At 42.1% G+C, this 20,474-nt stretch overlaps 1 protein-coding gene across 1 annotated transcript; it reads right to left on the bottom strand.

The window, feature by feature from the left end:
• Nucleotides 1–845: 845 nt before the first annotated feature.
• On the bottom strand, nt 846–16,273 carry LOC131248289 (GPI mannosyltransferase 1-like). The gene is made up of 6 exons (XM_058248512.1): nt 16,250–16,273; nt 11,294–11,566; nt 7,122–7,304; nt 5,687–6,255; nt 1,615–1,925; nt 846–1,065 (listed from the first exon to the last, which is right to left on the bottom strand). Exons 2-6 carry the CDS (start codon nt 11,562–11,564, stop codon nt 1,041–1,043), a joined length of 1,359 nt encoding a protein of 452 aa, XP_058104495.1. The 5' UTR covers nt 11,565–11,566; nt 16,250–16,273; the 3' UTR covers nt 846–1,040.
• Between the last annotated feature and the right edge of the window lie 4,201 nt (nt 16,274–20,474).

The raw sequence follows: 20,474 nt of genomic DNA, 5'->3' as shown, positions 1-20,474 counted from the left end.
TGCCTGGTTTGTCTTCTTTCCTCAGCAAAAATGCTCCAACTATTTCTTAGGAAACTGAGGATCACATCATTCCAATGACATTGACTGAATGATCCTAGCCATCCAACTGGTTTGAAATTAAAATGGTCAGTAGTCCGAATTCAACAAGCAATGAGTACAATAAGACATGCCATGTGAAGCCCACAATTTGTATGGTCCAGAATGCCTCCACGTATGCCAAATGTACAGTGGATGAAACTGAAACACGACAAATTTAAAACTAGGGTTGGTGAACTAGCGTGGTGGTCCAGCCACTCCACAGCAATGGACCTACGAACTGAATCAGACATACCAACCCAACAAAGTCTTTTTTGGCATGGTGGTCCATGCCACAAGAAAGGTATGTTGTAGGTGGAGAGGAAGAGTGGGAAAAAAGAGATGGTCCAAGGCTTCCTAGTGACTGGGACTTATGTCCAAACATTACTGCAACACTTCCACTTTCCGTTGCCATAAGGATGCGATTGCAATGACAAGAGAATTGAATTTCAAACATTCAGTTCGACCCAGCAGGAAACAACGGAAATTAATGATGTTTCCTAGCATTCATAATGAGGAAGTTTTAACCCTCAGATTGCAGTTCAGTTTTTTTTAAGTCCAAATCATGGGTCCTCATCTGAGTTGACTAGGACTTGGTCATACGCAGTCCGGTTCAACACCTCGAGTCATCCCCAACTCGGGCAAGTGAGTCATGACCAACTAAAGATCAGACAAGTTGATCCAGGTTGTGAGTCTCTATCCATGGTCCAAACACTGGAGAAACTGATATTATATTTTGGAGCCCAGACCGTCAATATGATTGCTAAGAATACAGACAAGTCATTTCCATTTCACTAAGGTAAAGAGCAGATTACGTGCGATAGTGCGCATCCAAACACACCCTAAACCAAGATGTCTACATGACAGGAAGTCCCACTGTGTTTATAACACACCCTTCTGCCACAAACTTACTGGCAAACACCTAAAAGATAGTGTGAATTTGTGGGACCACCTGCTCTGGTCCTTTAATGGGCTACCATATAAGGCCGACTGCTAGAAACAAGCAGAAATGAGATTCAAATACAACAGAAGTTCACCAAGTTCAAATTGGAAAATTACTCAATTGGAGGTACCATATTAGCTACTACATAAAATGGAAAATAAAAAACAGCTGCTTCTCAACTTCCCAAAGCCGCATGAAAAATGTCCCAGTTGCTTCTCAACTAACCCACGTTAAAGAGAACAGCAACGGCCTACCTGCTGTTAGTTATCACACATTCTATCTCCATTCACATAGCACACATGCATGAGATCCGAACCTTTCATCTGCTACCATGGATGCACCAAACCCAAAAATACACTGCCAGAAAATCCAGTGCCCATCAGAGAACTTTTGATTATTACAGAGGTAAAATTCCAACCAAGAATTGATGCTCAATGGGAGCAAAAGTCCTCCAATCAGCAGTTAAGATCAATAGGAAAGCTGTATTTTTATGGCCCAGATGATGGTCAGGATCTTGTACATGCATACCACATGAAAGAGACAGAAAGCTCACATTTCAAGAAAACAAAGAGAAAACAAAAAATGAGCCCCCTTACTCAATTTTTCTAGTATCAGTGGAATTAGTGACCATTGATTGGATGAAGATCGGTGAGAATCTGTGGTGTCTGATAACCATGATAACAACCCATGTATTTGCAGCCAAGAAGAGGATGCTTGCCAACCATAGTTGAATAAAGACATTCTTGCCTTTGAACTCCAGAAGATAACCCCACATCAGCCAATGGATTTGAGCTCCCACCCACGACAAGATGCAAGCTGAACCTTTCCATTTAAGCTTCATATTGCTCCATGGAAGAATTAGAGGCAACAGACAGAAGAACCATACAAAGTACTGTGCTGTGATGACCTGTCAATGGACATGAACTGAAACCAATAACCCATACAAGAAAATAAAGGATGAAAAATACAGAAATAGAAGTTAGGGGCATTACCGTGAGAGAGTATGCAGTGTTAGCAGTAGCCTTTAACAAATAAATGCAGGCTTGTACAAGAGGGGGGCCATTCAGTGGATGGGACCATTCCCAATAATACATCGCTTGGGGGACAAATTGCCAACTGGACAACTTCAGTTCAGCCCATTGAATGTGAAGCATTAATTGCAGTATGTTTTTTCTTGGTTTTTCTACCAATCAATTTTTCATCATCAATAGTCCTCCAGTCTGCAGTTGGGATCTTCCAACTGTACTTATTGGGGCACAACCCATCTATTGTACCACTTCCATCAGATGACCATTCCAAATTTCGTACATGTGCAGCACATTTAACAAGAATACAGTGCCAGATATCTAGGAAAGAAAGAAGTGCCTAACAACAGAACCCTTCTTTGCCATAAAGTTGTTGGGTCATAAATAGAGTAATTATAGGGTTCTTGCCACTGCAAATGCACACATTGCTGAGGCTCCCAATGCCGTACATGTGGTTCGGGGGAGGGGAATGTGAAAGATTGTCAAAGCTTAGGGTGTGTTTGGCGCATGGAATTAGAAGGTATTAAGTGGGATAGAATTGCTTTTTTGCAATAAATGCACTTGTTTGTGGATTGTCTCTTAATGCCATGGGAGTGAGCTATTCAGTTTGGTGTTTGGATCACGTATGATATAGGGCTTAAATACATGTTTTGATTCATGTAGTGTTTTGGTTGTACATGGAAAACAACTACCAATCTTGAAAATCATGTTTGAAAACTATAGTGAGAAGTAAGGTGGGGCCCACCTTAATGTTTGTGAGTAATCCATCCCATCCATCCATTTTGTGAGATCATTTTAAGACATGCTACCAAAAGTCAAGTAGATCCAACACTTAAGTGGGCCATATGAGAGGAAAGAGTGTGGAAAGAATTTCCTACCATTGAAACCTTCCCAAGCTCCACCTTGATGTTTATATGTCATCCCAACCATTTATAAGTTCATTCCTGTCGGGATGAACTGACAACATAGAAAACTTTATCGTGATACAAAACTTTTGTGGTTATATGAATGTTTCAATGATGGTCACTCAATCCCCATTGTTTTCTCTTGCGTGGCCCACTTGAGTTTTAAATCTACCTCGTTTTTGGTCACTTACCCTAAAATGATCTTGTAAAACAGATGGATGGGGTGGATTCCTCACAAATATCAAGGTAGGCCCCACCTCCCTTAACAGCGTAAGAACTTCCTAACTTATGCTTTTAGGAGGAAATCTCATAGATTTTGGAAATCTTGGTTAATTGGGGAAAGCCCTTCCTACTTCGTGCACAGGATCCAATGTTGGAAACCTATGATGAACCAAACAGGGATGATTTTTCAAACTAAGGGATTTAAAGTTCCATCCCACTTAATACCATTTAATTTCATGCGCCAAACACCCCCTTAAGGATTAGGACCTCCAATCTGAGAAATGTTTGTTCTTTTGGGGCATGACCATCCTGGTGGGGCACATCAGATCAACAGTGCCAATACTGAACCATGGGCCCCACATTTAAGGACTTCAGAGCCAAAGCAATTTTGTAGATTGGCTGAAGCCTAAGACAGAATATGTGATGCAAGCAGCATCTACGCCATGGACCCCACATCAGATCAATTATCCACACTATTGTGACTCTATAAAACAATCAATTATTTCAAGAGAAAATATGATGCAGGCCACATCTAGACCACACCCATCTTCACTGTAACTCTTAAAGTTGTCCGCGATTTCAATGATCAAGATTATGAGATGGTTTATTTATTCGATTGAGGTGGTCATCTTATGCACTTGCTTGCAGCCCACCCAGCCCAAATGTCCTACATTGTTTGCTTTAGCTACTTGTTTGAGTTTAAGGGTTGTTTAATAATTTTGTATTTAAAAAAAAAAAAAAAAAAAATTGTGTGATTGAGATTAGGAATTGGGTTGGGAAAATGAGTGCTTTAGATTAATTAGGGTAAGGTTTTTTATATAAATATCTTCTTTTACATTGTAATTTCCATTTTTTTTCTTAATTAATGAATTTATTTTGACTTTCTAGCCTTGAGGTAATCCTCTGAATATTCCAGCAAACCTACTGAGGCAACCTGATGTCAACCTGTGCATTCGGATTTCCCATTGCTTGAGGTGCTTGCAGGGTATTCGAAGATCAATTATCATATCCGTCAGCATTTCCATTTTTTCTATGGCGACCCGAACGAGCCGCATCAACATGAATGTTCAGCAAGAACGAGTTTACCTTTTTATATGTAAAATAACGTTGGCCCTTTTGAAAATAATGATATAAAAAGCTTAGAGAAATCACAGGAATTTTCCATAACCATTATTCTAATGAACTGTTTGGATTCGTGGAAAGGACCTTCTCACAAACTACCCTTCCTCCTTTCATGTAACCCTTTTAGTAGGAAAGGCATTCATCAACAACAGAAAGTTTCCAGGAAATAGGAAAGAGGATTTCCAATGTGCCAATGTCCCATTAACCCACAAGCGTGACACAATCCAAGCTTGTGCTGTCACATGTGCCAATGCCCCGCATGTGCAATGTGCGATGTGCTAAACGTGCCACTATCCTTCTTCAACCACCCCACGTGCCACTTGCCAATGTTTCACTATCAATCTTCAAGTACCCCCATGCTCCACATGTGTCAATGTCAATATGGCACATGCCAACGGCTACCAAGTAAATTCCAATGGGAACTTTTCGTTTTGCCAACGAATTTGAAAATGGGCCTCAATTTTCATGGAAAAACTTGCTGAAAAACAAATAGTGAAATCAGTTTCCTTTGCATTGGGAGTGCAAATGGGTCAGGTCAGCCCGATGGGTCACAAGACCCAACCTGAAATTAAACAGGCCTGGGACCAAAATTTGGACCCATGAAACAGGTCCAAGTCCATAAGGTCAACCCAATTACTAAAAGGATCAGGGCCGAAACCTCCCAAAATCAACCAAACCTGACCTAGACCCGATTTTAAATTGGTCCAATATGGGCCATCCTAAAAATGGACCCAACCTACAGCAGACTAGGACACAAGAGAGAAGCTAACTCAAAGTCTAGGGTAAAGGAATTAAGAAACTGTTTATCATTACTTAGTTTAATTAGGGAAAGCAAGAATCGAGAAATTATAATTAGTTCATTAGTGGATGGATATGAAAGTTGTTCTCGCATGTGACAACCGTTGTATTTGATCATTTATCATCTATCTACTGAATGGGCAAAGGAGGAGAAGGAAAAGACGACTGTCAAAAGGAATGTTGTTGCTAGGTCCAGTTCCTTGTTTGAATACGGGTTTTGTGAAACACATGCCATCCATGCACACTTGTACGAGATCTGGGCCAACCATCACATAAGGATAATCATGGAAATGTCTTAGCTTGACCCAGACCTGCCCCAGACTCAACCCAAACCCAAACTAATAAATAAACGGGTTAGCTTATTTTGACTTGGGCCTGACCCAAACCAGGCCTAGATTTTAACGGGTTCGATCTGGGGAGAAAACACAGACTAGGTTATTAAATGGTCCAGTCTGGGCCTCCCCTGCAAACCATCTGACCCATTTACACCCCTATTTTGCTTGCTTTCCTCGGAAATGATATTTCCTTTCTTTCCTTGAATCCAAAACAGCCCCTAACAGAACTGAACCACTACACTGGTCAAATCACTCACAAACCTTATTGAATGCCACGAATGCGACTGTCTGCACAAAAAGACAGAATGGGAGGTCTTGCGCAAAACTGAAGGAGAGAACCAGCTGCACCATCAGCTGAGGCAAGAAAGAGATGAGCTTCTCAACCACTGAGAATCTGTGTTCATGATGAAGATAGATGTGGTAGAAATAGATCGAGAAGTTATGCCTTGGATCAGTACGTGTTAGATGATATAGCAACGCCTCATTCAAGAACTCCCATCCATAGAGATAGAAGGATAGAGCAGTCCAAGAGAAGAAGACAGCCCCAGAGATGAACCCAAACAGTATTCTTTCCCTTGTTAACATGCTTTTGAAAAAAATCCATGGATAACATAACAGCCTCCTGAATGCCTTTGGTGGTTTAACTGTTTTTATATTTGAACCTTCGGATAATTTTTGTTGTCTAAGACTCCAATTCCCAAGGGTGGGCTTCTGACCAGATCGGAAGTAACAGGGTTCAAGAACTAAGATGATAGGAAGAGAATAGATGATGGGGTAGATTCTAAAATGGACGAGAAGCCCATACCAAAATGCTGCTTCCAATATGTTACCTGCAAACAAAAGCAGCATCGGGCAAGTTATTACCTTTATGAACTCAGATTGATCGCACACACACATACACACACACACAGAGGATATATCAGGACATGAATGTGGCCTGACTCACACCATCCATGCAAGTGTGTGTGTGTGTGTGTGAGAGAGAGAGAGAGAGAGAGAGAGAGAGAGAGAGAGAGAGAGAGAGAGAGAGATTTCAGGATATGAATGTGGCCTGACTCACACCATCCATGCAACTGGAGACCATGGTACATTATCCAGATCATTTGTATTGTGGGCCGAGTCCAATTCTGCCCTCTTTCTGGAGTGTTGTTCTTAAGCATGTATTTACAGGCCATTGCTCATGGGCAGAGTCCAATTTCTGCCCTCTTTCTGGCTGTTGTTCTTAAGCATCTATTTATAGACAATTGCTAAAAAAATTGATATCCCTCGAACATAGGTATTTGGGGCATCCACCATCCATGGTGGGGCCCATCAGATAAATGGTCTGGATCACTGATCCATGGAGTTCCACTTGGACACACTGGAGCATGAGGACAGTCAAACAAACAACCAAATAAACATCCTTGCCATTTACGAAATCTGCAATTAGTCCTAAATTTCTAAAAACAATAGCAAGTAAAAGAAACCAATGACAGTCACACATTTAGAAGAACAGCAACTAGAAGTCCACTATTTAATATCCGGGCTTGTCAAAATATGATATTCACATTCTGCTCAGTAGTTTCCTCATCCTCAAATATAAAGCACAATTTTCATCATTCCTAAAGTTCTAAAATTATTTACACCATTCTGTGAAAATTCAGAGCCATTTCCATGGCTTATTATGATAAGGCGTGAGGGGGAGCCAAACTTACACCATTCATAAGAGAAATTATGACCCACAGAACCATGGCACAGACAATAGGCTCACAGTTTCCTCGGGTGCCAATAGTGAAGGTGAATGGATTGAAGAGCCAAGCTGCCACCGTATAAAGTCGTAGCTTCTCAGGAACACAACGTAGCTTCAAGATGGAATGCATAAACAAACCCACGAGCAAATCTGAGATTGCATGCACACAAATCAATTCAAGGAACTTCGAGACCAAGAACAAAGAAAATGAGAACGACAACCATAATTATATTTTTAGTCAGATAATTATTGCGTAATTTTAATTTGTAAAACAGAAACCAATGGTACAACTCAAAAGAGGAATAATCACCCTCTACTGGTGTGCTGCAACCCTTTCCTTTTTCAACAAGCAGGCGATGAGTGGGGGTACACACGGTTCGGTTCGGTCCGGTTCTAGGGTGAAACTAGAACCGAACAATTCCTAATGATTCTAGGAAAACAAGAACTGGAACCGGACCGTTTTCACCCTATAACCGAATCGGAACCGGACCGTAAAAACCAGTTCGGTTCCGGTTCGGTTCTACGGTTCTGGCCTTTTTATAATCCAGACCAATTGCATGTTTTTTTTAATTTTTTATAATCTCACCCATGTCCATTCGTGTTGTGATCCATTTGATGAATGGTATAGATATTGTGTAAGGTGTGCAAAAGACATTTACGGAAACAATCAAAGGGCGTATTGTAAACCATAAATTATGAGTCAAATAGACAACTAAAATAGATGGTAAACTCATAAAATAGCTTTAAGACAAGTCCAATTAAGCATGATAATCACAGTCCGGTTCCAGGTTCAGTTCCAAGTTTGGTTCTACGGTCCGGTTCCAAGTTCGGTTCTATGGTCTGGTTCGGTTCTACATAACCCAACCGAGAACCGAACCGAACCGAACTAACCAGTTCTTTGATTTTCAGAACCGGAACCGGTGCACTTCAAAACCGGACCAAACTGTGCGGTTTGGTCGGTTCCGGTCCGGTTTACCGGTTCCATGTGCACCCCTAGCGATGAGTTCTCAACTAGAACAAACATTTGTACACACAAACCAACAGTAAAACAATACATGCATAAAGAATGCAATTTAAGCAGGAAAAGAAATAACTGGCACTGACACTGTACAATGAAGATGAACAATCAATCCACATAAAATATTTTCCAATCAACCAACCAATATAACTGAAAAAGCAATGATAAAGTATGAAATCTTCCAAAATAGACTAAAGCAACAACACAGGTATATAGTATAGAAAAAGAAACTTAACCAGAATGTCCAACAGAACCAAAGCCTTCTTCACCCAAAAGCAAATCTAACACAGCCATTAATATATATATATATATATATATATATATATATATATATATATATATATATATAGGGAAAAGGTACTATGCGCTCGACCTCACGAGTCCGTCCCATGAGGTCGAGTTGTGTGGGCCCCACTGTGATGCGTTTCGAACATCTACCCCATCAGTCAGATGCACCATTCCATCGTGGGCCTAGGTCTCAAAAATCAAGTCAATCCGTGACTTGTGTGGGCCACACCACATACAGAAGTGGGGAGGGGCCGTGCACCTCTAAAACATTCATAATCATTTTTTGGGCCCACCAAGATGTGGTTTGCAAATCCAGCCCATCCATTATGTGTGTCCCACTTGGATGAGGGTTTAGACCAAGTTTCAGCAGCATTAAAAATTCAGGTGGGCCCCACCAAGTGCTTTTATAAGTTTTAACGGTGTCTTCACATGATTTTAGATGGTATGGCCCACCTAAGTTCCGTATACGGCTGATTTATGGGACATCCCATAATTTAGAGGGGACCCATCAAATGCATGGTGTTGATGGTCGACACGCATCACGGTGGGGCCCACACAGCTCGACCTCACGGGAGCTTATCGTGAGGTCGAGCGCATAGAACCTTTTCCCATATATATATATATATATATATATATATATATATATATATATATATATATATATATATATATATATATATATAATGAAACAAGTAACAAATGGAAAACAAAATAAACAAGATTCTCACATAATGGACTTCAAACAACACCTATAAACCAAAATGAAAGAAAGAAAGAAATTCAACCAGGAACTTTGGTAGAAAGAAGCCTTTTCCAACCATTATCTGACACCGACTACTTTCTTCGTACATGTGAGACAACTGCTCTAAACTCCTTAAGAAGATCTTATTAAGCCTTCTCTAACCATTATCTGACACTCACTACTAATCACCCAACACAAACGTTAAAGAACCCAATGGGAAAAAAACAACCAAAAGCACAACCCGGCCCACCAATCAAAGAATACATACAAACGGAAGTGATTCAAACAGGATTCCGGGTTAAGAGATGCTGTTTGAACCTAAATCTAAACACCTAGTAATCATCCAACATAGATAATCAAAACACGAATGAAAAATGAAGGACGGAAAATGAATAGAACCCCACCATTCAAGCAACAAGTTAACTAAAAAAATCCATCCAAAATGGGAAATTTGGTAGAAGATTAACACTTGCACAAATGGGGAAATATAACCTATGTCACTGTGCAAACACAAGTTATCATGGGCTCTTTGAAGAATTGGACACGTGGCCCATCGGTCCGGTGATCTGGAATTCTGGATCGTTCAATCTGGAGCCCCACCTGATTACCTACTTAAAAAAATGGATAGTAAAAAGGCATATAATAAATGGTCCACATTCATTGGCAAAAGGTCAACTGATCAGACCGCAAGGATTGTTCGATACATGGGATCTTTGGATCATGGCCCATCCATATTAAGAGTCATAATATGGATGATCCCCATCATAAACCATCGAGTACATTAGCACATGATATGTAGCATTGTGGATGGTGCCCATGATTGTTAACTTCTTTAGAAAAATCCAACACTACCCATTAAGCAACCAGCAGAAGATGAGCAAGAGACAAATGTGAGAAAAGCCTAAAATTCCAGCACTATATATAATAGTCATACAACACACATGAACTGAAAATTTCAAATCCATACAGGAATTCCCAAAGAAGGGAAACTCATTAAGCGAAAGGCAACAAGAGGAACTCTCACAATGAATGATTAATTGGTTACAATGTAGGAGCCCATTACTGAAATCTAGGCCAGCCAATGGCCAGGCCTGGGGTTGGTTCAGGCCTGGATTTTGAACTGGTTGGGTCAGACCCATTTCCAGCCGCACTGAAATCAAACAGTAGCCAGTGACCATCCAACACAGACAAGCCAGAGAGAGAGAGAGAGAGAGAGAGAGAGAGTCGATGCAAATCCAGAAAAGAGAGTCGATGCAAATCCAGAAAAGACTACCCATATATAAGGTGAAATGCAAATTCAAACAAAAACTCCAACAGATTTCGAAAATGCAAAGACTACCCATTGATCATCACCATAATCATGAAAATCAATGCACCAAACCCACAAAAAATGATAATAAAACAATAAATGAATTGAAAGTGCAATCTGAAAGATGAATGCAAAGTGTATTAACTTGAGTGCACATTTACATTGTTTTTCTTAAACATGGAAATGAGTAACATTTATCCAAGATCAAAGCTGTTCATCAGCAATTCCCACTGTGTATTATACATTCCATGTCTAAAAGCTCAGCCCATGTGACCATAAGGTGGGCCACGCGTGTGTAGAATTTGGACCTCTGGTCAATTTTCAGTTGTCCATTTTTTATTTTACGCATATAGCCACCTGATCACCAAATTGGCCCAATTTTTGAGACATGGTATCAAACCAGTGGATATCATCTGATGAGCGGTGTCGGCCCTGCACTTGTTTATATTGTTTCCATGTGTTGAAGAGGCACACTAAGCATTCCTCAACCCAAATGCCAAATCTAACTAAACTACTGAAACCCAACTCTGCCTACTAATCATCCAACAAAGACAAAAGAATCACTAGACTAAGTTCAAAGACAAACCAACAAGCTAAATCCAAATCACAAACGAAATCAGAAAAGAAAAAGACCCAATTACCAGAAACAGAACTACTACCTATTAATCATCCAACAAAAGATGCCAAACAATCAATAGAAAAGTTCGGAGAAAATCTATCAATAAATCAACAAAAATGAAATCCGAGGCACGAAATCAGACAAGGCAACAAACCCAATTTACCGGAAGCGGAGAAGACGAATTTCCCCCATGAGGGATGGAATATTGAATTGGGCACGAGCAGGAACGCAAGGAGTGGCGAGTATCGATACGTGGAGCGGTCGTAGGGAGATTTTCCTGAGGCAACGAGAGAAGCGGCATCGGAGAAGACGACGTAGTCGATATCGGTGTATCGGACCTCCATGTGGCTATCTTGCCATTCTCCGTAGAATATTAGGAGAACGCGAAAGAGGGCAGAAATTAGAAGGAGAGAGCGGAACTCGACCCAAGCCATTGCTGCAACGAAAAATGGAAGGTCTGATGAGATGAGATAGATCTCAGTTAGGGCTGAAAATTGCGCAGGTGCAACCCGACCGACCCGGCATTGGGTTGGGCCCGGGCAGGATGTATCGAATCTATTCTTAAGATTGGGATATATAAATACCAACCCAATAAAACTTGCATTGGGCTTGGGTTGAAGTATCCGGTTGCCCAACCCAACCCAACCCAAACCAACCCAAACCCCATTAATATGTAATTTACTTATAAAATTCTAGTGCTGTCAAGTTTCACTGGTCTACATAATTTCCGATGACTCAAGCTAATAAGGTACGCTAGGTTTTTCTATACGAAATAGATTGCGTGCCACACAACACAATATTTAAAGGAGTAGTTGTCCTATATTTTGGTTTGTTTGTTAAGAAAAAAAAGAGTTTCTTTACGATAAATAACTACGTATATAATTAATAAAATCACAGGTACAAAAAATAAGTATGTATTGAAATATAATAGACTAATTTAATAATGAAAATATTAGCATGTATCCACCCGACCAAAACGATTAACCCAACCGAGCCCGCTTGGGTTGGGCTTGGGTTGAGAATTCCCAACCCGAGGTTGGGTTGTGTTAGGTTAGGGTTGAGGTATAGGAACCTTAGGTTGGGCTGGGGTTGAGCACCAACGCAACCTAACCCGCCCGACTTTTAGCCCTAATCTTAGTCTACTATCGGTTTTCTACCATGTGTGGGTTGATCGCTGGCTTTAAGGTGTAGACCGTATGGCCCGCCCGACAATGATGTATTTTATCCACGCTGTCCATACATTTTTTCAGCTCATTTTAGGGCCCGAGTCCAAAAATGAGGCCGATCCAAAGGTCGAATGGACCACACCACAAGAAACAGTGAGGATTGAACGCATACTCGTGAAAACTTCTCAAGGGCCACAGAAGTTTTGGATCAAGTTGATATTTGTGTTTTCCCTTCATCCAGGGTCATGTGACTTTGAGAATAGGTTGGATGGAAAATAATCTGCGTGAGCAATGAGAGGTTTCGAATGTCAAGCATTCAATCCGCACTAGAAAATGGCAAGCATTCAATCCCCACAATTTCGTATGGTGTGGTTTAGTTGAGTTCGGTATCTGCCTCATTCTTTCTGTTAAGGGCATCTTAAGCTGAAGTCATTTTTTTTATAATGCCTTGATTTCTTTTTATATATTTTTGGAGTTAGAGATTTATTATTTACATCTACTTTTTCCCCATGTGCATATATTTATATGACTTTATACAAGTGTAATGACCCTGGAAATTTTGTGCTAATCTTTCCTTAGTAGTTGTTTTTGAGGTAATTAGCGCTATACTCGATTGCTTGTGAAATTTGCATCAATCACTTTAAATTGTATCTGCATGACTCAAAACCTATAGAATAGTTAGCGCTATGTTACTCTGAAATCTGGGATCCATCGCTAAATCCAGTTGTTCGTGGAAATTTTTGGAAGTTTTGGATCGGACCTGTACCGCGCGTCGAAAGTTCAATAGCGATGATCTTAGGCTGTTGCGGTCACCATGTTAGCTTGACCATCACCTCGAAAATCAAGTCCATGTGATGTTCTGGGTCGATTTGATTGAGTCTGGAGTGAAGAGTGTGAGAACGGTTGGAAATTTATTAAGCTTTTATGAAATCTGAGTCGTGTCGCTTGCACGACGATTTTAAGTAATCTGACCGTTGGATTCTGACCCAATTTCATCCTCTGATCAGGGAAGGTGGCTCAGGCATGTCCTTGTGCTTGTGGACCTGATCGAGATTCTGTGACCGTTGAATTGAGTGTGGTCCGCCACGGCTGATCTGAAGATCCGGTCGGTACGAAAACTCAGCTTGACCTAGATCCATGGTCGATGAGCTTAAGTCCGACCTTTCGTGGTAATAGGCCCACTGGAAGTGCTTCGTTGGATCGTGAGAGGCCGGTTTTGGTTGTACCCTAAGTATACCTTGGCCCTGGGGTTATTTTCATCAATATTAGGCCTATTTATAGACCTTAAAACCCTAGCTCTCTTTTCCATACGAATTTCCTAACCCTAGCTAAGAAAGAGAGAGGAAAAGAGAGAGAAAGTGAGAGAGAAGTTGGTGAATCATCTTAGATTCTTTCCTGTTCTTCTTCATCCTTGAACCTTCACTTTAGAATCGTTATTCCGGCGATTCTGAGTTCATCTTTGGGTAAGTTAACCTAACCCTAATCTGTGTTAGAGCTTAGAATAGTCTTTGTGTTGTTGTAGCTCATTTCTATTCTTGCTTTAGGGTATTCTATCGCCGTTGACGAAGACATATCGTCTGAAATCAATTCGGTGTTCTTTTCTGGCTTAAGATGCGGACTTTAATCGTATAGGTTATGGTTTTCAAGGCTTTCAATGCTAGTTAATGGTTTATTTTTGCTATGGATGAGTTTTCACATGCCAAATGTTATGTTTATTCTGTGTTCCTGATATGCATGTGTTATATTGAGATTTGTGTATTCCATGTGTATGTATAAAGTACAGTATGCGTATAAAATATGAACATGTGATTGCCATGATTATTTGTTGTGTACTTATGCTAATGGTATGTGCAACAACTCCTTGACAAAAGGAATTGTCCAAATGTGTGTATTTCAACATACGTCATGTATGTTGTGTTATGTATTCTAAGTGTTTGTAGAAATGTCTGAATGATCTAAAGTGTGATATATCAACCTAGTATGGGCGTTGAGAAGCGATTCTCAACTCTCCTACTAGTGTGTATGATTTCCTTCATGCTAGTTATGTTCCTTGTTGTTTAAGTTCAAGCATTACTTATGCTTACATTCATGTTAAGTTGATATTCTTCAAGTACTCATATGCTACATGGTTGAAGTTGTTGTTCCATTACTGTTTTACATTAAATACGAATATCTGTTATAGTGTAATGTGTTTGGGACTATGAATAGTCCAGGAAATCGGTAATCTGCCTTAAGTTCGTGGCTGAGATTGCTTTCGCCACGAAGGACGTGATTAGACGAACCTGAGCCGTATTAGAGTTGCCGGCAGTAGTTTGGCCACGCGGAGTGTTTGCGCACTCTATGTCGTTCAACTCAACGTGCGCTCGTGCTAGTCGAGTTCATCAAGTAACCCGATTGTTCGATGTATGTTCACCATGTATGGACGCTCCTGTTTGAATCTAGGGTACCAAACTTACCGATGAAATCCTATTAACCATGGTACCTTGATCCGCTAAGACTCATGAGCTGGACATGGTGGTATGGGACACCGTGGTCGAGCTGTCAGCCTATGCTGGGGTGACGAGCCTCCCCGTAGTGACCAATGAGCAACCAAACTCGTGAGCCGATTATGGTGGTATGGGACACTATATTCGTGCTGTTGGCCTACATTGATTAGTGACGAGTCCTTTGTAGTGACCTCGAGCATGCCTGGATACCGCATTGAGGTGACGAGCCTTAGTGTAGTAACGAAGGTGTGATCAGCGTGCATTGATTGATGACGAGCCCTTTGCTACGACGTACAACCATATGATTGTATGAGATGTCTAGGATTGACGACCCTAGAATGGATCACTGTTTGGATGGTGATATGAGGAAGGTACCTTAGCTTCCCAATCCTGCTGTATGAAAAGGACTAATAACAACTTGGTAATCATGTTCATTCACCGCATTTGCATGTGCTTTGTAGATGTGGCGCACTTTGAGGCGATGTCATGCGTAACGTAAGATGAAGACGCTGAGGGTGTACGCGCGAGGGCACGCATCATTCTGCATACATCCTTGCATTAACAAGAGTACTTAGGATATATTTAATTGTTCTGCTTTATCATTACTGCTTGATTGAACTGATAACATGTTAACCTGTGCTTTATTGTTCCACTGAGTTGATCACTCACTCCCACGTTTTGGGGCGGTGTTAAACACCCACCAGACTCTGTCTTAGCTACTGATGTTGCAGATGTTGAGGCGACCTCTGAGGCAGAGCGGGAGATGGATGATGATGAGGCTGCTTTCTCTTTTATGCAGTTTTCAGATGGGTTCTAGTGAGCCTCGTTCTGATGCGCGGGATGCTGGGATTTCTTTTGGAAAATTAAATGATGTAATCTAATACTTGTAATTTTGATAATAACACTTGTCAGAACGACCTGGTATGTATATGTACTTCAGGGATTTGCACTTGTACACATATGATTCTATAAGTCTTCCGCTTGCTTTCTTCACTTATCCCTAAATTATATTTGCTATTTGGCTTAATCTATTCCATATTTTATGCACTAATACAGATAACATACATCCATCATTAAATATGTTGCATAAGTGATGTTTTGGAACTCGGGAGCTGAGTTATGCTCGACCCTCGAATTTCAGGGCGTTACAACAAGTGTACTACCTATATATGTACCAACCTTCTTACGTGTGTATTTTATGGATATATACACATACAAACCCCTATGTGTGACCATTTACCAAAAAGTTAGACTTGCTGACCATGAAAAATGAGGCAATTCAAAGCTCAAGTGGACCCACCATAGCAAACAACTGCGGAGTAGCTGTCATCAAAACTGTTCCTAGGGCCCACCCTGATGTTTATCTGCTGGTCACTTAGACCTAGATGAAGGACAAAACATAAATACCAGCTTGATTCTAAGCTCAAGTGGACCCACCACAACAAACGGCGGTGATTGGACACCCACTGTTATAACCTTCCCCGGGCTGCTGTTATGTTTATTTACGGCAACTTGTTAATGTAGTCACGCTGACATGGATGCATAGAAAACAAATGTAAGCTAGATCCAAAACTTCGTGGAGCACACGTATGTGAGTGCCGGGGGGCCTACAAGGCCATGGAGCCCACCGTGTTGTGTATGTGAGTGTTGTTGTCACGCCCCAAACTCTGAAACCGGGCTAACAAAATTTCCGATCGCCGAATCTGGCACCGACAGCCTTCGTAGAACCCCATTCTCGGCTCCTAGCGCCCATTCACCAGGTTCCGATCCTGGGATGCTACGAGGAGGATTTTCAACATCAGTTTGAATTCGTAATAAGCATAACCAAAGGCACAGCCCACAAACAATAACCAAAAAATCCATCACATTTTCACTATGATAAAAAACTTTACAAGTACAATGAGCATAAAGGGAAATACAATGAAGATGAACAAAACTCCAAAATAATCTGCCACGTGCTCAAGCCTCAGCGCTGCTGCGATCCAACGTCACCTGCACGCAATGGTCGTGCATAAGCTTATAGAAAGCTTAGAGGGTGGTGAAAGTATGTGCTCAAGGTGGTAATACAGTTAAGCAGTATTAGAGTAATACGGAACATGCTGATGAAGGCCAAGAATACCATTAGCGGTACCAAGGCCATGCGGTGCAAAGCATGAATGATGTCAGCCAAACCAAGGCCATGTAATGCAAAATGCAACTCAAGCATACAAATCCTCATCTAAGTCCATAAGTCAATACGGCTCAAATATGGAATATCACCTGGGCCTAGTACACTCCAAGCCAGATTGGCGCCCCATCGCACGTAATAAGGTGAGTGGAAAAGACCTCACTATCCGCCTGCCAATATCGGGCTCGGCTCGTCAATAGAGGACCCATTCCTCGAGCTGGTCAGACTCAGCCTAGCATTGCCCCCTACTCTCGGGCGGGTAAGGCCGCACCCCCTTCCAACCGACCACGACACAGTGGAAAGCGCAACCGTCTGGTAATCAGCACTCGACGTTCATGCACCCACTCGGTCTAGACGTTGGAGCAACCTCTTGGTACCATAAGGGTTTAAGGACTTTCACCCAGGGATATCTATAGCACCCCATGTAGAACAAGATTTTCGGTATCCAATCCTGCCAACCACGATACGCCTGTGGAGGCTACGACCCTGATGTCGCTAGGGCGTACGGTAACCATGTCACACAATGCGAATGCATGAATCACACTATCCAGTCATGCAGAAATCCTGCACGTGTCGTGCGCTCATGTAGGGCAACACCCCCTATCCGGGAGCCCCTAAGCAATCTGCCCGAAGGCATATGCGATGATCAGTCATTTCTCATATCAAACATACGTATGATGCATATGATCATGAATCATGAAACTAAACATGTTATATGGGATGGATGATGTTCATAACGAAGATGGGCCTAGACGGCCTACACATAACATGTACGAGCCTAACAATGGGCCCTAGGGAAAGTCATAATGCGGACATTTAACCAACACTATACTTGCAATGTGGACGTCAAATCACCATTGCTCCCAAGGCATAGCCTGACGTAAACATCATTACATAAACCATGTTGGGATCGTACATTGCAATGGACCTTAGGTACATCTCATTGGGCCTTAAATACATCAAATGGGCCATATCATATGGGCCTTATATTCATCAAGTGGGCCACATCATTGGGCTGCACCAATGGGCCTTATGTGCATTGCAATGGGTCACAACCCGTGGGCCTTGGAATACATCAAATGGGCCTAATCTTATGGGCCTTATATTCATCAAGTGGGCCATATCATTGGGCCTCACCAACGGGCCTTATGTACATTGCAATGGGCCATAGCCCATGGGCCTTAAAATACATCACAATGGGCCTAATCACATGGGCCTTATGTGTATCAAATGGGCCACACGCCCCATATGTACATCAAATGGGCCTCAACCCATAGGCCCCAATACATCTTAATGGGCCTTATCCCATGGGCCACAAGTAAACTGAGATGGGCCTCCCACCACCAGTATATTATATATAATATAATATATAATTTATATATACTTCATACAATATATAATATAATATAATATAATATAATATAATATATATATATATATACACACACGTACACACCCACACACGCATGCACACGAACACACAAATATCACAGTGGGCTCCACCGTCTGCCTGGACAGTGGAAGCAAGACACATATATCACTGTGGGCTCCATGTGGGGCCCACCATAATGTTTATACTCCATCCAACCTGTTGAGAAGGTCACGCAGACCTGGATTGAAGTGGAAAAATAAATTTCATATTGATCCTAAACTCCTGTGGACCCAAAAGGGGTTTCAATGGTAGAGTTCAATTCACACTATTTCCTATAATGTGGGCCACCTGAGTCTTGGATGGACTTGAAATTTGGAGGGTGGTCCACTGCCCTGAGGGCCCACCATATGAATGGATTGGATGACAAATAAACATCAAGGTGGGGCCCACGGATGGAGCCGTGGGATCCTGTCCGTCCGCCCGTCCGCCCGGGCATGCGCAGGCAGCGCCTGCTGCCTCTGACACAGTAGCCGACGCTGCTGTGTATAAATTTTATTTATTTATTTTTATTTCAATTTTTTTGTGGTTTTCACAGGTGGGGTCCACATCTAGAGAATCCACTCCGTCCAATGGTCCTCCATGGCTCCAGACAAGCAAAACAAGCCCAATATTGGGCATATTTCGTCGTATAAAAGTATTAGGGAAGGTTTCAATGGTGAAAACCACCATCTGATACGGTATGGCCCGCCAGGACCTCGGGTGGACACCATTTTTCGGTTCAACGCCTACAATGAGGTTGGGAACGGAATGGATGGCATAGATTGAAGACATGCATTAAGGTGGGGCCTACATGAATGGACCACCCCATTTGGAAACAAGCTAACATTTTTTTCCTTCCAGTGACGTCCAGCGTCCACGGACGTTGCACATGCATGGAGGCTTTGCTCAAGTGGGCCACCTCATGATGAATGGTGTGTGTTCAACACCTAAAAGGTGGGCCCCACTTCTAGATATTTTGGATAAAAATACATACCTCGTGGAGGGGTCCATCCAAGTGGGCCACACAACCATATAAAGAAAAAGAAATAGAGAGGAAGAGAGAGAGAGATAGAGAGTGGGACACGCGTGATGGAGGGAGCCCGACACTATGGGCCCTCCCTTCAATGATCTATAACATAAATCAAGTGGGCCATTACATGTGGGCCCATTAAATCAAAATCCAATGGTGGAGATCCCTTCTCCACTAAAATAGACGGTCTAGATGACCCTAAGTATGCAAGGAAAATAAACATCATGATGGGGTCCATGGAGAATGGCCCCATCATGGAATGATCATGATGATCCAAGTGGGCCATCGACCACATCTTAGGGTTCAAAGTGAGATCCAAACCATTGATCGGTTGGCCTCACTTGGCCCATCTTAAAAACATTAAAACTACCCTATCAAAGCACCCACCACTTGATCTTCTTGCTCCCTTGGCTTCCTTAGCTCCTTAGCTTCGATTCCAACGGAGGAGATGAGTTTTGGATGGTTGAGATGGGAGATGAGAGGGGTAGGAAATGGGCCACACTTGAAGTTTGGGAGATATGGGGAGAGGCTTGGACGTGTGGAGGTTTTCTCTTGCTTGGGAGAGTTTGAAAATGAGAGAGAGACTTGTAAAGGGAGAGAGAGAGTGATGGGTGATGGAGTGATGGATGTGGTGGGTGATGGGTGTAAGGGACTTTTTGACTTTTGTGGCTAATGGTGTAAGAGAAGTATGACTTGTGTAAGAACTTTTTGACTTTGGGGCTTGCTTGGGAAAGGGTGAAAGGTGATGTGTACTTAACATGATGGGATGGATTGATTGATTGATTGAGGTGACATCTCGTAGAAATTCTCTAGGGTTTTACAACGCGCGGCGTTTTCCTCGCACTGAATGCTGGCCCACATCTCCCGACCAGGGTATCGCCTCGGCGTGCGAGTCGCGGCATCGGAATCGCTACGACGGCGCGGTCGCTATGGTAAAGTCTTGGGTTGAGTCGACTCGGGTTGACGGCATGAGAATCAAGGTCGCGCACAAATACCGGTTAAGGGTCGAAGGTTACCGAAATTTGACCGAAAAGACCGCGGAAGTCTATGGAATAGTACGGTCTAGGATACGGGGCTTACAGTT

The sequence above is a fragment of the Magnolia sinica genome, chromosome 1 (assembly GCF_029962835.1).
Source record: "Magnolia sinica isolate HGM2019 chromosome 1, MsV1, whole genome shotgun sequence".
Lineage (NCBI taxonomy): Eukaryota > Viridiplantae > Streptophyta > Magnoliopsida > Magnoliales > Magnoliaceae > Magnolia > Magnolia sinica.
The sequence above is the reverse complement of the archived record's forward strand: the minus strand, read 5'-3'. Positions and strand labels throughout refer to the sequence as shown.

Excerpts from the sequence above, each read along its gene's own strand:
- LOC131248289 (XM_058248512.1), bottom strand. The coding sequence starts at position 11,564 with ATGGCTTGGGTCGAGTTCCGCTCTCTCCTTCTAATTTCTGCCCTCTTT. Across the intron at positions 7,305-11,293 it reads ATTCGTCTTCTCCGCTTCCG|ATTTGCTCGTGGGTTTGTTT; the intron begins GTAAATTGGGTT and ends ATGCAATCTCAG. Across the intron at positions 1,926-5,686 it reads CATTCGTGGCATTCAATAAG|GTCATCACAGCACAGTACTT; the intron begins GTTTGTGAGTGA and ends GTCCATTGACAG.